General features: G+C 40.2%; 1 protein-coding gene across 6 annotated transcripts in view; it reads right to left on the reverse strand.

The window, feature by feature from the left end:
• Nucleotides 1-16840, reverse strand: part of DAB2 (DAB adaptor protein 2) — a 57606-nt gene that overhangs the window by 10006 nt on the left and 30760 nt on the right. For 4 of the 6 annotated variants that reach the window (XM_003407894.4, XM_023545436.2, XM_064271497.1 and 1 more), the window contains 10 exons: nt 13171-13360; nt 11537-11676; nt 10664-10762; nt 8597-8728; nt 7930-8010; nt 7493-7519; nt 7202-7255; nt 6754-6816; nt 1242-1895; nt 105-267 (listed from right to left, as the gene is read on the reverse strand). In XM_003407894.4, the coding sequence (XP_003407942.3) occupies nt 105-267; nt 1242-1895; nt 6754-6816; nt 7202-7255; nt 7493-7519; nt 7930-8010; nt 8597-8728; nt 10664-10762; nt 11537-11676; nt 13171-13297 (1540 nt within the window). In that variant the 5' untranslated portion in view covers nt 13298-13360. The other 2 variants (XM_064271501.1, XM_023545437.2) reach the window with 2 other exon arrangements.

The following is a 16840-nucleotide window of genomic DNA, read 5'->3' on the forward strand; positions in this document are numbered from 1 at the left end:
CGTATGTCTATGGCACCCTCTATGGCTATGAAACACCTTTTCCCTACGCATCTTCATAAACAGAAGTAACAGAACTACACCTGACTCCATCTCTAGGCACCTACCTAGACCCACAAAGGACCCCACTGGGGCAGAAACACTTGTCTTGAAGAGATCCAGAGGGTTGGTCTGTAGGGCTGCAGGTTGTCCTGTAGGTGAGGTCTGTCGTGGAGACTCTGAGATGGGAGGAGCAAAGGGGTCTGATGCAAGCAAGTCATTTGCTGGAGACTGACAGGACAGGGAGGGAGACAGAAGAGTTACTCAGCAACCATGATTTTGTCTTTTACTCTTTACCTCAAAATTGAGAATCACAAAAAGAAAGGCTTTTTTCTATTACTAATAAATGACAAGTATTGTTGTAAGAACAGACACACAGAGAGATTATCTGCAATGGGCAGCATATTGGATCTTCGTAACTGATACAACCTAGGACTCTCAAAGTGAAATCTGTTTTGTTCGTTCACACATTTGCCCCGTCTCCATATCAGCTCAATGCTTGAAGTGAGGGGAAAAAAGGGGCAACTATAAATAAGCAGCCTAAATATTGTTGATCATTCTGTTGGACTTGAACCAGTCTACAGGGAGATAATCTCCGTCTTAATCATGAGGCCAGCCTGCATGTTTAAATGTGAGACTGAAAAAGATACCTACAGACACCTCATTCTAAATTGCTTTCAATAAAGCTGCACTGGAGAGGGAACAGTAAATATATGTTTCTTCTAAGACAATGGATTATGCAGTCAGCTTTTAAAAGCGGACGCAAACTCAAGAATTTTACACGACCACCTAGGGCATTAATGCAACATGGTAAGTGTGTGTGTGGGGGGGGTGTGTTTGTGTGGGGGAAGGGACAAAAGGAATCATAAGAACTCACACCCCCCCTCCCAGAACGTGGCGGTCAAACTTACCAGAGGTACAGAAGCATAGCAGCATTAAAAATGGAAAAACTTGTGTTTAGTTAATGAGAAGTGACAAGACATGCAAACAGAAAGCGATGTGTGACAAACACTGCTGAGTGAGAGGCTTAAGGACGGCAGCGATTAGAGAAAGGTATTCCTGGAGAACTGATGAGTCTTGTCCCACCTTCTATTTTACAGCCACACAGGAAGCTACAAGAGCAGCAGGAAAGAGAGCATGTATCACACCACCCTCTGGTACCGAACATGCATTCTGCCAATGGAGATGTGGAGAAGACAATTCACCTTAGCAGTCCTTCTGCCTCTTCCTGGTTTGGTGCTTTGTGGAGGTGGGATAATGGCTATGGAGTCATGTGGTGAGGACTGGACAGGGCTTTCCAAGTCCTGCTTTACCCCATTCGGTACTGACAGTCCTTTGGAAGGGCTCCCCACAAATGGGTTCGGGGAGGATTTGACATGGAAGCCATTTTGTTCTCTTTCAGATACCCCATTCTGAGTTCTCACTGCTGGCTGGGTCTGTGTGCTCGGAAAAGGCCACTGGCCTGCCTGAGCCTCCTGTTTGCCAGTCCGGTTAGAAATCTGGTCAAATTGCTGACCAAAGTAATCAACATCGCCATTCAGGGGCCCATTACTCAGTGGAGTAGACGAGCTACTCAAATTCTCTTTCTTCTGATCTGGAGATGTGAGAGAATCAAACGAAGAGGGTGCCGATTGGTCTGGTTGAGTGAAAGGATCGTCACGGAAAGGATCAGGATTAGGGGTGGGAAAGAAGTTGAGATTGGCAGAAAAAGCATTTTCAGGCAAGAAGGATGCCTGAGGCTTTGGTCGTGGAAGAGAGCAGGAGGTGATGCCATTTGTTAAGAATGGATTTTCTTTTAAAGAATTCTGATTGGTGTCGATTTCAGAGTTTAGATCCACTAACAGGATATCTTTGCTTTCCTATCACATTTGGAAAGAAAAGGGGAAAAAAAAGAAAGTGTTAGTCCATGTTGTGACTTCAAATGAGAAAGCTACATAAAATCACCAGGTTTATCTAAATTTCCATTAGAATTTGGTCTTGACAAAGTAGTTGGTCTTCATCTACCCCACCATCTCCCTGTCTGCAGTTACCACTTCCCTGCCCCCCCGTGCCATTTTATTTAAATTTCAACTTTGTGGGACCCTCATTAAGTAATACTGTTGCTTACTTTATTCATGTCTGCTCACTCAGGTTCGCACACACACGGCTGAGTTCATGGTCATCATTGTTTCAATTCATGGCTCAGAAAGTCTTGAAAAGACTAGCAATCAATTCCCTTTAAGTGATTTTCTAGGTATATGGAGCTTGAATAAGAAGTGACCTCAGAAGCTTAGCCCAGCTTCTTATATGATGTACCTGTCCACCCTACTGTGCCCCCAAATTCATCTAGCTTCACCTCTCTGAGTAATTGAGAGGCTAATACATTCATATTTTATCATTCTGGTTGTTATGAAGTTTAAGGTCAAATACATTTCCGTATAATTGGTTCATTTTTTCCCTCTGGGATGAGGGTGGGGATTTTTCCCTTACATAACAGCTATGGGCTATGCCTCCTTAAATATTTAAGGCTATTGTTGAAGGTGCTAGTCTAGGTGAATCTCTCATCCTCACCATCCTAGCCTCTCCTCCAGATACAATCTTTTGCCAATATCCTTGTAGGAAAGTGATACTCAAGATATCGCTATAATTTAACATATCACGTTGACCTCCCTTGTTATACATTTTCTTTGAACATAGTTTAGAGTTGCCTCACTTGTGACAATCACCACATCTATTCAGTGGTTAAAGACAACTAATCTTTAATCTTTAAGTTAAGTATAGGGTGGAGAGATGGGTTAAGTCTTAATGTGAACGACATCCAAATGTGTAACTCTACTACTTCTGAATTCTTTTTATCTTTTTTTTTCTGGTGTGTTTGTTATCTGGGTTCTCAATTGGTAGGGAAGATAACCTTCCTGGCATAAAAGCACCAATTTGATAAATGTGACATGTCCTTATTCAAGTCACTGACATAACTAATTCGGATTCATTCTAGGATGGAGCTATCATACTGACACACCTTCCTACTAACTTTGATCTGTTAACTACTTAACTCTGTTAGCCATAGAAGCACAAGAACAATAAAAAATGCCTCAGTGAAATGGAAGCTAGAGAGCTAGCGTTAACCTGATAAGATCACTAAGTATTTTCGATCATCTGGGACCTTTTAGGGACCAAAGCCACCTCAAAGGGATATGAAATTTTCAAGCTAGGAAGTAAAAAGAGGACCTGAATAGGCCTCCTTGGCTTTTAAAGAAAAGAACAAACTTGTAGAAAGTTTAGATCCTACTCCGTGACCAAAGGAGAGACAGCAAAATCAGACCTAAATGGTATTCTATCTTCTGGTTTCCTTTACTACGGAGAATAAAAACACAAATAAAAACCAGACTTTCTCTTTATAACCAGAAAACTTTATCAAAAGAAAGAATTTCAATTAAAAAAAAAAATTTTTTTTTTTTAAATCAAAGAAATGAACTGAAAGATCTCTTAACGTGGGGATCTTTGTACAATCAAAGGGTAGGACAAAGTTTATTACAAAGCTTGTGATTTCAGTGTTCATTCATTTATCATGAGCCACCTCTTGGTTAGAACAGTTGGGTGTTCACTGCTGGTAGAGTTCTGCTTTTCATATACTTCAGAAGTTCTGAGGACACCAAACAGGAACCACAATGTTAGGCTTCTGAATAGTCAGCCTATAAGTAAAATGTATAAGGCTCTCCTCAGGTTGGTTTGTCGTTAATCCAAGACTGACAGTTCACAGACTACAACCGAAAAATGTGAGACTCCTCATCCACCCCCTTGGACAGAGCCTCATTAATTCCTTCCTGGACTGTCAATACTGCATCCACTCAGCCATCTTTGAGCATCTAAGAGCAGGCAGTGGCCACGTGAAAGTGAATTACAGTCTCTGCTCTTAAGGTCACTATTGGCAGTGGGTGGAGTGGGCTCTTAAGGTGGTCAGGTGAGGGTTGGGTAGATGTGGGTTGGAGGAAGGCATGCAGGCAACCAAAGAGGTGTCTGCACAAACACGAGGCTTTAAATGCTGATTTCCACAGCCTAGGTGTTCTGCAGGTAGCTAATTTTATCTAACCATTCTACCCAGATAGACTGCCAAATCCAGGACTCCCCTACTCAAAGCCTTTGGTGGCTTCCTGCTACTCCCAAAATTAAGATAAACTTCCTTAGCTGAACATTCAAATGATCCACAATAGAACCTAATTCCTTTCTAGCCTAATTGCCATCTATTTTCCTGTAGACTTCAAAGATGCAACTCAAATGCAGATTCTTTACAAAATCTTTCCCCACTGATCCTCCTATTTCAACTTCACCAGTACCACCCTGTAGCATTTTACGAATACATGGCGCTTGTACTTTGTTTTGTTACCAGATCTCATCCCTTACACCAGATTTAATCTCCTTGATAGTGGATCACGCCTTAAATTCTTCTTATAACTATGCTTTTAAATGGTTAAGTTCTTAAAGTTAGAGAGCATGACTTTTTGTATGTGTGTGTTTGGGTTTTTTTTTCTTTTCTTTTTTTTTGAGACACACTATGTGAGGGTAATGCTCAAATGGTTTTCCAGTAAAAATTATGTTCTAATGGATGACAATTTGCAACATCAGCATTACTTGAAATGACATAAAACAATTTTTTATACTCCTTGGGGGAAGGAGCAGATGAGTCGGAGACACCACTAATAAAGTCCGGATAATTAAGATTTCTTTCTCTTTTCCATCTTCCAGAGCAATTACTGCAAGATTTGAAATATTTTTAAACATGCTGGTTTGACCAAGTAGAAATCTATCTATTGTGTGATCTGTAGATACAGAGTCAATACATAGGAACATGTTATCAAAATCTAACCAGCAGATGGTTAGCCTTTTTAGCTTTTGCTCACTTATCAGTTATCATTTATTTAGATGGGTTTTGTTTTAATTATTGTTAGTTTAACTACAACTTGTATTTTTTTCCTATAAATCAACAATTCTGAGAATGCATGAAATCTAATATAAATGAGATCCAGGATTGCCCATATTGTTCTTCGTTTCCTTTTTCAGAAGTTTCTAGAAGTCTCCAGAGCAGATTAAACAGTCCGTTCTTCCTTGCTTATCCTTCTGGAATTTCACTGCGTATCACGAATGATTTGCTCTCTATCTCAATGTACTTGTTTGAATGTCAGTTATACTTGGAAATAGGGTTATTCAAATATTACTTTAATTTGGGGGTGGGTCTATAGTAATGAAAATGGGGGTAAAGTGGCCTAGAAATCAAAAGAAACTCAGAGCCAGGATGGATCTTTTGGTGTCATCTAATGCAGTATTTCCAAAAGTCTATCCTTCAAACGGTAATAAACACTAAAGGGAATGAAAGGTTCTATAGACATGTGCTTAAAAGCACATTAAACTAACTTTTTTATTGCAGGGTGTTTAGGGTCTATAAAATGCCGTATTGCACGTTATGATTCTCATAGGGTCGGAAGCAGAGAAGAGTGCAGGGGGCTCGTGATCTTCCCCGTCTCACTTGGCCTGGGTGTTTTATGCAGTGAGATTTCACAGGCCTGGCATTGTCTGCAAAGCTCTTTGGGAAGTGAGGATCTCAGCCACACCTGCTCTGCTGTTTGAATCGCTGCGACCTTCCTGGTCACGCAGGCTTGCTTGATGATGCCCAGAAAAGGGAGAATCCTAGATATTCTAGACTACTTTGCATTATTCTAGGCTACTTCCTTTTTGCCTAGTTATTCCCTTTTCATCTTTCTTGTTCAAGTCAAGGAACTCACTTCTTTAGAAGCATTTTCTGAACCTCTAAACTAGATAAATATCCTGCACATTAACATCATACCACCCCACTGTAAAAAAAAAAAATTTTTTTTTTTTTTTTTTTACCCCACTGTAGCTAATTAATAGGCTTTGTAATTCGTTTTAATGTTGGTCTCCCTTCTAGATAGTAACTCCATGTTATCACTGATGCTGTACATCTACTCACTGCTGTGACTTGTAAAAAGAAAATACCTAAGAAATTGTTTAATAAATAATAGAAGTTGTCAGAAGTCATGCAAAATAATATGGATATTTTCATTTGCGGCCTATTCGAGAAGGTCTGAAGTCCTGGGCTTAAGTTTGGGATATGTTTCCCTCGCTTGGGTAAATGACTTTTTTTCTGAGCCCCATGTCCTTAATCTGTAAAGGAAAATACTGCTTTATTCTCACAGGGTTGTTATGGATCAATCAATATTGAGAAGACTTAATACACAATGATATCATGTAAAGAATGATATCTAACAAGGTAAGCTCTGGTTAAACGTAACTGAGTCTCTCGCTTATGTTAAGTCTTACTTCACAACAAGCTTACTCTGCATTTAGAAACAGAAAGAGTGGTGAAAAATGAAGAGTCCAGGAGGCTATGATTAATCATCTAACAGACATACTTCCTTCATATATGCCAAGGGTTTTTACTCAAGTTCCCACTGGTCCCAAGGAATACCAAGAAGCACTACAGTACCTGACCTAATATTGAGATTTTACTTCTAAGTAAATATTAATATGTCTGATTTAGTGCTGATAGACTCTTAACAGTGACTGAAGGTTCGAATTTGTTCTAGTAGCCATTTGTACTTTATGGAGAAAAATCAGTAGTCATGTTCCATGTTTCAATGAGATGCTCAAGATTTCTGGTTAATTGCTGATTTGGGTTATAGATGTCATTTCCATTATATTACAAATTTAAAAACAAACACTTACTGTTGGGCTATTTAGGTCAGGAGGTGTAGACATGTCCCCAAACAAATCCATCTGGTCAATACCCTTAAAAAAGTATTTGAATTAGATTCAGATGTGTCTACCAAAAGAGATTAGTTTGTATACTGAAGTAAATATTTCCTAAACTAAAGTTTAGGAAAAATAGTTGTCACAATTGGTTTTCATTTCACTAAATAGGTCAGGAAGTGTAGACATGTCGCCAAACAAATCCATGTGGTCAATCAACATCCTTAAAAAAGTATTTTGATTAGATTCAGATGTGTCTACTCAAAATGTTACTTTGTATATTGACAAAAATGTTACACAAATGTTAGGAAAGCAGTGGTCATAATTGGATTTTCATTTAACTAATCCAGGTTTGATATTAGCAACATTTACAGGAAGTAGATGTGTTCAGGAAAGTAGGAATCTTAAAACAACACGTACATACCAATTTCAGTTTGGTAGCTTGTTCATCAAGCTTCATTAGTGCCTCACTCCCATTCTGAAAAGATGGCAAATATTTAAGGGTTTAGTTGTTGAGTTTTCCCTACAGATTTTATTTTCCTACTGTATTGACTTGCGAAGCAGTTGTGATTTTGGCAATGATCATTCAACTCTACATCTTCAGTGGCCAGAGGTCACAAACATGGGAAAAACTAGGTGTGGAAAGTGCTTGGGCAGTTAAACAAGAGTTTACACATCACATATACACACTTGACAAGTAAAGATGCACTTTTACCTCTACTGCTTTGTTGGCTTCTTCAGTCTAAAAAGAAAGACAGAAATTCAGTGATTTTAGTCAGTGTAGTTAAAGGGAGTTAAATAAGAGAACAAATACACTTAGGGCTTCACTGGAATAAGGCAAGAGATTCTTGCACATTATTTCTGCCCTTATTCCCCTCCCCTTTTCATATCAATACTGGACTTGAATGGTTTACTTAATTTAAACCTGTCCTGTACAGACCCTTGAATCAATATGAAGCTCGTTGGAAGAAAAAATAAGAACCAGAGGTTGGAAATCAAAAGTGCTCAACTATAAGCTCCATCCACTGCCTTCACAGGAAAACAGACAATAAATTTCTAACTCACTAGCGAAGCCATATATATACATAACATTCAAACACAGTCCTGAATACAGTCCTAAATGTAAGAGAGGCTGTTTTCTGTAGTACTTGCCTTTTTCTTTTCTTCTTCCTTTTTCTTTACATTATAGATAACTTGAAAAAGGTCTTTAAGATCAACCACTAGTGGCTCGGCCTGAAGCAATAGAGAGCATTTCATGAGTATTTTGATCTTACTATTTTCTTGCCTTTTTTCCCCAACAGTTCTGATTAGCACTGGTTTCCCCCTTTCTCTTAAAGCTCCTCAGGGCCCTCCCATGCTTTATAGGAGATCACCCCCTGCCAATCATACATAAAGAAGAGCAAGGTTAACGAAAGTGTTTAAACAAAAGAAAAGGTATCACAGCCCTCTTCCTAGTTCCTTCAAGGCTTCTAGGAATAATTTGCTATTCTAAAAGTAGCATGGACCTCATAAGAAAGTCTCTTCTCATAATCCTTGTGTAACTACATGAATATTAATGATATTTGGGTGAATGAAGGTAGTCATTCTTTGGGTTATGGTTTAATCCTCCCATATTCGATTGTTTTCATCAAGATTTCTAGTAGACTGACAGACACTTCTCTGCTCAAAAGGGGACACACAGTGCCACCTGTTGCCATGGAGCAATGCTATAGGACCACAGGAAGCAAACTGCTACATCTTTCTGTGATGGGTTTGAACTGCCAGGACTCCTTCCAATAGGTGACAAGTTCCTAGGTATACTTCAAGACTTAGAGTTTACCTGTTGTCCAGTTTTTATGGCAAAAAACTGGTGCTGGCCTTCTCCTCCACATACGTAACCAAATGCCCGGTTGTCTGTCACATCACGGGCAATGAAAGAAATTTTATTTACTGGATGTTCGTGCTCTATTACCTGCAAAAGGAACATAAATAAAGATGTATTTAGAAAGCTACAATCTAGTACAACTAAGCACTGGAGCCCTGGTGGTGCAGTGGTTAAGTGCTTGGCTGCTAACAAAAAGGTCAGCAGTTCAAATCCACTAGCTGCTCTTTGGAAATGCTATGGGGCAGAATTGACTCGATGGCAATAGGCTTGGTTTTTTTGACAACTAGGTATCAGATATGAAGAGGCTAAAACATTTGATAAGAGAATGTTCAGCCTCTGGTTGAAGGCCAGAGCTATATTTACCTTGCTAGGAAGGGCTCCAAATGGAAGGAAGAGTAGAAAAACAAAAATAAAAAAGTGGTACCAATGCTCACTCTTAAAATACTGATGCTTCATTATCCCTAGCCTAAAGACACGGTGCCATTTAGCAAGGAGGGACTAAGGATTAGGACACCAAGAACTTCTAAAGCAAAGGTGGGTATATAGACCAGCCCAAGCAGGTCTACTTTCCCACCTCAAAGGCAAACATAAGTGAGCAGCATGACTGAGCTAGTGGAGTGTCCCTAGGGATCTTTGACGATGGTCAGATGGCCAAGGAACCATCCTAAGTATTATTGGAACATGCATCCCCAGTACATTCTGCAAGTAAGTTACCAAATGCTGTCACCAAGTATTTCTCAACCTCACATAGACAGTCCGTGCCATTATACAGGAGTTCCACGCAGTGGGGAGTTTATGAATTTAGGGTTGCTATGAGAGTCAAAATCAACTAGATGGCAATGGGTTTGAGCCCCGCCCCTTCTCTCCCTTTCTCTTGCTCCTTTCATGCAGGTAAAACCATTGCTGCTGAGTTGATTCTGACTCATAGCTATCCTGCAGGACAGAGTAGAACTGCCCCATATGGTTTCCAAGCAATAGCTGGTGGATTTGAAATGCGACCTTTCAGTCTGCAGCTGTAGCTCTTAACCACTGCTCCACCAGGGCTCTTTCACGCAGGTGGCAGGACTCAATTCTTCAGAGATATTTGTATGTGGGTTGAATGTGTCTTGGCTTTTGTTTCCAAATGCCTCAGGCCACTTAAAAGTTTACACTGGGTAGCCTGGAAGGTTTGAGGTGAGAGGGAATGTATGTGAGGGAAACCTGCCACCATTCTCTGCTGGGCTGGGGAAAATGAAGAAGGATGGAGACAGTGCTGTGCGGATTCTTATGCCCGGGACCTGAGGACCAGCAGGTTCAGTGGGTATACAGTAGGGTTCCAGGGCCCAACACTTGAAAAGCTGATTTTGCATATTGTACAGTGGATTTCTCTGGGAAGTCATGAGGGCTCCCAGCAGTGCCTTGCTACTACAGAATATGAATGAAACGTTTTAAGGGGGTGAATCTTATTATGTTACATTGAGTAGAAACAAAAGTCCCAGAAGGCTTTTGTATGAAAGCCTTTTGATGAGCTTCAAAAAAACCAAGTAAGACTGTTCATATGTGATAAAACAACTAAGCAAGTTACCTCTGTGGGGTGAGGAGGCAGGGAATAGAGAGGTTAAAAAACCTAGGTATGTTATGGGTAATGCTCTAGCTTTGGGTTACTTTACCTGTGATCAATATGTCAAAATAAAATAAGACTCATGCATAATTCCACGATACTGTCATGAACCAGGGGCTACTATTCATCTAGTTCTAGTTCTGTGTACATGAGATCTCCAAATTACCCAAGTGGGATTAATAGGATACCTGTGTTTAGAGGTTGGGATTCATATATGTTATAGGAAATGAGTTTCAAAATAAAGTGTCTTGACTCCTCACCTCCTACCCTATTTTCTGCCTGTTACTTCTGGAGAGATAATACTATGGGTGTGTGTTTTCTTACAGAACTTTGAAAAAGAAATGGGGTGGGGGGCTTAAATTCAAGGAGCAAATTGTCAGATTTGGTCGGTGAGGCCAGTGTCAATAAAAGTGAATTCTTACCCCAGTTTTCTCATCAATTATTTTTATCCCAGAGAGTGAAATGTTGACCCAGATCCTTTGTTTGTGTTGTCCCTGAGACCGACCAGCTGCCGCCATTCCCTGATGAGGTTGGGAAAGCAAGACAAATCCAGTTAAAAGTGTTCTACAATACTTCTAATATTAAAAATGTAAAAGACAGTCATCTTTGCTTTTGGCTTGATTTACCATCTATGAAAGAACAGGGACCTTTTCACAAGAGACTGCAGATGGAAGAGAGGACGTCGAGCCAGGACCTCATGACTTAGCTATGTGAACTTGGAAAAGTCATTCTAATTCTCTTGGCTTTAGAATCATCATTGGTAAAGACAAGGGGATTGAACCAGACTGTTTTTAAAGATGTCACTTTTAGGCCTTGTATTATTTAGTTATTTTCACATAGTAACGAAGTACTAAAAAAAAAAAAAGAAGTACTAGGATTTAAAAATTCAGAAAACCAAAGGACTGATACTTAATGACACTAGCTTCCAAGGAGAGTCCTGAATTTTATCTGAACACTCCCAGGGTCTAAAATAAGATATTCTCTCCTCTCACCAATAAAGTAAGACAAATAAGACACATATTTGCACAGCTTTTGAACGAGGAAAATGATAGGGACAGGCTTTGTTAGTCCAAATGTTGAATCCGCCAAAGGGAAAGGCGATCCAGAATCTGCGATGCTTGATTAAATTAACCTTCTAGTATAGTGCTCAAATATGCAAGCAAACTCATGGCTTCTCATAAAATGAGACTCTACTAGATCAATTATGTGATTACAACCGTTTTTCCTTCAAATAATTGAGATGTAGGCAAACAAGAGCTTATAATATAATCCCCTCATGCCGGACATTTGCTTACTTTGAGTTTCATCATAGAATCTTGGCTCATTTTATCCCCTCTTGCATCTGGCACATCATCAATGCCAATTAGCTTCGCCTTGTATTTTACACCATCACCTTTGAACCTGGCCAAGAGATACTCATCTGTCTTTCCAGGGCCTGAGGAAAGAAAGAAATACAGGATAAAGTTTAGAAGTATATTGAAATATCAATCCAAGGTATAACCAAATATGCTCCAGAATCTCCAGAGTTTGAATGTCTTTAGACTAAATCTTGTTTCTATTACAATTGATTGAATCTGCAGTATTCTACTGTGTCTTATTCATGAAAGCAAAAATATGCTGTCTGCAGGAATCCCTGGGTGTCTACAGGAATCCCTGGGTGGTGCACACGGTTAATTCACTCAGCTGCTAACCTTTGAAAGGCTGGTGGTTTAAAACCACCCAGAAGTGCCTTGGAAGAAAGGTCTGATGTTCTATTTTGGAAAAACCAGTCACTGAAAACCTTACGGAACACATTTCTACTCTGACATGCATGGGGTCACCATGAGTCAGAATCAACTTGTCAGCAACTGGTTAGGTTTCTACTGTCTATACAATTGGAGTGGGGAGAAAAAAAACCTTAAAGATGCAAAATGGACTGAACTATGGGAGACTGACAGGAATGCGTGAAGTAGGGTTTGGGGATATTCTTTATCCTAGCATTTTTTAGGTTTTGAAGAATGTAAAGCATACTTGTTTGAATGAAAAAATAAGCTGCCACATAATTTACTGGCATTTCGAACTGTTAACAGGCAGAAGGGACTTATGCATAACTTCTTTTGCTTCTCATACAAAGCCTGTGCAGTCTCATTCCTATAGCTCGCGTCTTAGCGAAAGGCAAGCAAGTCATGGCATATTCTCAACAATGAATGATTGAGGACTCTAGTACTTTCTAGTGGCACTTCAGATCAAAAGAAGAAGGTCTAAAAGAAGTAAAGGTCTTGATTTTTAAAGACAGCTACTTCAATAAAGCAAAGTGGTAAACAGAATAGTTAAAGATAACCATATAATAATTGATAGTTGTATTTATCAAATGAACACGATGCTGTTAAAGTTTCCTGGCTGGACTCACATTGGTGCAATCTCAGGATTCAGAGACATGTCTTATTGTGTATGGGGTTAACCAATGTCCTCTGCCAAAGTACAACTTTCCTGTTTAGGACGTTGTTGTTATTCATTTCTGTTGAGTCGGCGCCGATTCATGGTGACCCCACGTATGACGGAACAAAACGCTGCCCAGTCCTGTGCCATCCTCATGATCGGTTGCAGAGCAGACAATGTTCCGTTGTGATCCATAGAGTTTTTATTGGCTGATTTTTGGAAGCAGATCCCCATGTCTTTCTGAAAACTCTGTTGAAATCTGTTCAGCATCACAGCAACACACAAGCCCCTACTGACAAATGGATGGTGGCTGCACGTGAGGTGCATTGGCCAGAAATCAAACCCAGATCTCCTGCATGGAAGGTGAGAACGCTACCTCTGGGATAGCCTGAGGCTAAGCTGAGGACGAAGCAAGGCAAGGACCAGCTCTGACCTAACCCTGAATCTCAAGTTTCTCCAGACATAACCACCTCTAGCTCCCCTCACGGGCTTCCCGAGACTTTCTCCATACCTTTCTTCTTTTCCTTCTTTGATGGTGCTTTTGGTGCAGCTTGTTGGTCAGGCTGACCATTGGTTGTACTTATTTCTACTTCGTTAGACATGGCAAGAGGGCAGGTAGCAAACCCCAGCTCCAGCATACACTTAATGACACCAGGCGATTTCCAGTGGAGAAGTCTCAAATGAACATAACCTACAGACACCTGTAGGCAGAATTCAAGAGGCACAGTGAGATCATAACACAGCAAACCCAGGCTTTGTGCCATAATAGACCTACACATAGAGAGTCTCATATGTAGTTGTCTGTACTCATTTGTGCCTACTCCCCTATTAGCTGAACCCTGGAAGCAGGAGAGTGGGTAGGACTGATTTCTTTGTAATTCCCCAAATGGAAAGATTAAAAGATTTTTCCTTAAGCATTTGATATCTGGCAACATTTAATGATTATTTAGCCAAGTAGTCTGTATTGGAACTTTGGCATAAAAAATACAGTATAAAGGCACAGGGATCAAAACTTGTCATACATAGAGAAGTAAGGTTTTATAGCAAAAGAGAAACGCAATACTGAGCCTGACATGATTGCAATTGACATCTGAAATTAGGTATTACAAATTTCAGTTCTTCAAAAGTCACTTAACTATAAAGGCAGTGATAACAGTGGTATGAATTTAATCCTATTCATACTGATAAATGCTTTTTATAAAATATTAGGATTCTACATGTGATCTCCAGGGCTGTCCAAGTACTTCAAAAGATGTCCATTTTTAACAGTAACACTTAACTTGTGCTGGGGAAAGAATGAACTTATGAGGTCCCAACTGTGCAATTCATTGAGTATAAATAGCATTTTTATGCTATTATTTAGCATTATTAACCACCCCCCCACCCCCGAATTTATGGCATGTGCTTTCTAAAAGCTTCTCCAAATATCATGGTCGGTAAAATGGAAAATCCATGTTAACAACATCAGGAGCAGAAATTAAGTTAGTTTAAAAACAAGTTTCTCCAAAAAAAAATCACCATAGCTCTATGTAAGGAGGCACATGGACATTCACCCTCCCTGCATCCTCATCTCCCCAGCAGGCCCTTTCCTTTAATTTGAAAGTTACTTAGACCTCCTTAGAAATAAGGCAAAAGCTTCTGTGTGACCCTGTAGACCTCTGGTTACCATTTCATGACCCTTTCAGGATTAAACATCTACAACCAGTGGCCTCCTACCCACTCAGCTTCTGTCTTTTTCATATTCCCTTCTCCTCAAAGAACTGCTCATCCCAACTCTAGTCTGAGAAAGTCAGCTTCAACTGCTGATGGTCTCCTGATCAAATGCGATTACTCTGGTTTTCAACCTTTTTGGGAGATTTTTTCTCCCTACTTTTTTCTCTCACGAAAACCATGATGCTCCAGTCCATGGTTTCTGGTTTCTCTATGCTGAATTGTGATTTGGTTTTTTTTTAAATGCAGTTTTTCTAAATTTAGGAATAAAGTTTGAAACTTGCCTGCTTAATCCTGTAGTGGCTCCCCTTTGCATTTAGGACAAATTTATTTAGATTTCAGCTTTGGATGTGAGGCTCTTCAAGATTTTGCTCCTCCTTATGCACCTTATTTCCTTTCACTCCCATACACCAACCTGTAGGTACTCATTTCTCCTAGAAGTGTCTTCCGTTTTAATTTCTACCCCCACTCCCCATACCTGCCCATCTCAATTATCTATTTGTCTCTGAGACAGTAAGGAAGACCTCCTCCCTTCCAAATACACATAGCTGTTGCATGGCTTTCATGAGTCTATTTACCTGTCTGTCCACCTAATGAACTGTAAACTTGTAAGGCAGAAGGCTCCTTTCTCAGTGTTAGCATACACAAGTCATTCCCGTGAATGGTAACAAGGACTGTTGTAGCTATGCCTATTTTCTTCCTTCCTTCCTCGTTGGATGCATACATTTCTACGCATTACCTATTTCTTATCTTTTCTCCTTTTTCCTTAATATTGTATGGATACTAAATGTACAATTCAGTCTTTGGGTAGCAGATTATTCAGATGGGACTGTGGCAAAACTCGAGGAGTGGTTAATGCAGCCCAAAGATACTATTTCCACCAGGATGGATACAATGAATACTGGAATGTTTCAGCTCCTCAGTTTGGGAAGAGGGTGAGAAAGTCTTCCTTTGAACAAAGGATAGTTGAATTTTTTTTGGATGGAAACACTTATTTTGTTGTAGGGGAGAAGTTCACAGGTGCAGAAGGGTATGTGTGGATGCTGAGTAGCTAACGGGGTGGTCCGTGCCAGTTGTCTCAACTTCAGAATCACCTTTCTATACCTGCTTTTTGAAGCTATGGCTGGAACTCTGCCAACATTTCTGCTTTGCCAGCTGGCTGCATGGTGACTCTGCCAATAGGGGGTGCTAGAGGGAGGCTGCCAAGCTGGAGAAGGGACTTGCACATTCTGATTTGCTTCACATGGGCTTTCTCAGGGCCTCCAGCTCCTGTGGCACTCTAGCAGTGCTCCTTCACCCAGGCAGCAACAGTTCCTTCCCATAACAGCCACTGAATCCAGTTTTCAGCATTTCCACCACTTGCTGAACTAGCCTTATTATGTCCCCCTCTGAGACACCAGCATCAGTTCCCCAGTGCTCTCTCCAGAGGTCGGGGTCTCCGGCCAACAGTGCCCTTCCCCAGAATGCAGGGACACCAGCAATAGCTGAGCAGCAGTCCCTTCTCAAAGGTTGGAGCAGCAGCCCCCACCTCCTAGCTTCTGAGGTTTGATGATTCTAATCTCTTTGTCCCTTCAGGGTTAGGGGTGGTAGTGATTTCTGTAGTTTGCTTACCAGTTATGACTTTTTTTTTTTTTTTTTTATGACTTAGGGTTCTCTTTGTGCTCTCAGCTATCTAGATAACAACTTTATACCTAGTTAGCTCTTTACATTAAGATCTACTTCAATCACCGATGTGGTTTCTCTCCTGACTGGACTGTAACTGATAATAATGGTAATGTTAATCTGTTTTGATTTTATAGGCTGGAAAACTCTTCTTGAAAAACATCCTAAATGCAATCGATCCATTTATGTGTTACTAAAAACTACATTGTGTTGTGACTTGAAATGGATAGCAGTGATGGCTGCACAATGAGGTGAATGTAATTAATATCACTGAATTGTACACTTAAAAATGGTTCAAAAGGCAAATGTTTTGTTATATATAAAGTCTCCGGGTGGTATAAGGGAGCCCTGGTGGCACAGTGGTTAAGAGCTCGGCTGCTAACCAAAAAGTTGACAGTTCAAATCCACCAGCCGCTCCCCTATGGGGCAGTTCTCCTTTGTCCTATAGAGTTGCTATGAGTCGGAATCGACTAGATGGTAATGGGTTTTTTTTGGGGGGGGGAGGGGTGGTATAAACGGTTTGCACTTGACTACTAATCTAAAGGTTTGTGGTTTGAATCTACCTAAAAGTGCCACAGAAGAAAGACCCAGCGATTTGCTGCCATGAAGACTGAACCAAGAAAAACCTATGAAGCAATACAACTCTGTAAATACGGGGTTGCCATGAGTTGGAACTGACTCGACAGCAATGGGTTTAGTTTTTGTTATACATATTTTACAAAAAAATAATATATATATATATTTATGTGTATATATAAAGTACGAAACTGATAAATTCACCACACAGCCCTGCCATCCCACTCCTAGGA

Source organism: Loxodonta africana, chromosome 2 (genome assembly GCF_030014295.1).
Source record: "Loxodonta africana isolate mLoxAfr1 chromosome 2, mLoxAfr1.hap2, whole genome shotgun sequence".
NCBI classification, from domain to species: domain Eukaryota; kingdom Metazoa; phylum Chordata; class Mammalia; order Proboscidea; family Elephantidae; genus Loxodonta; species Loxodonta africana.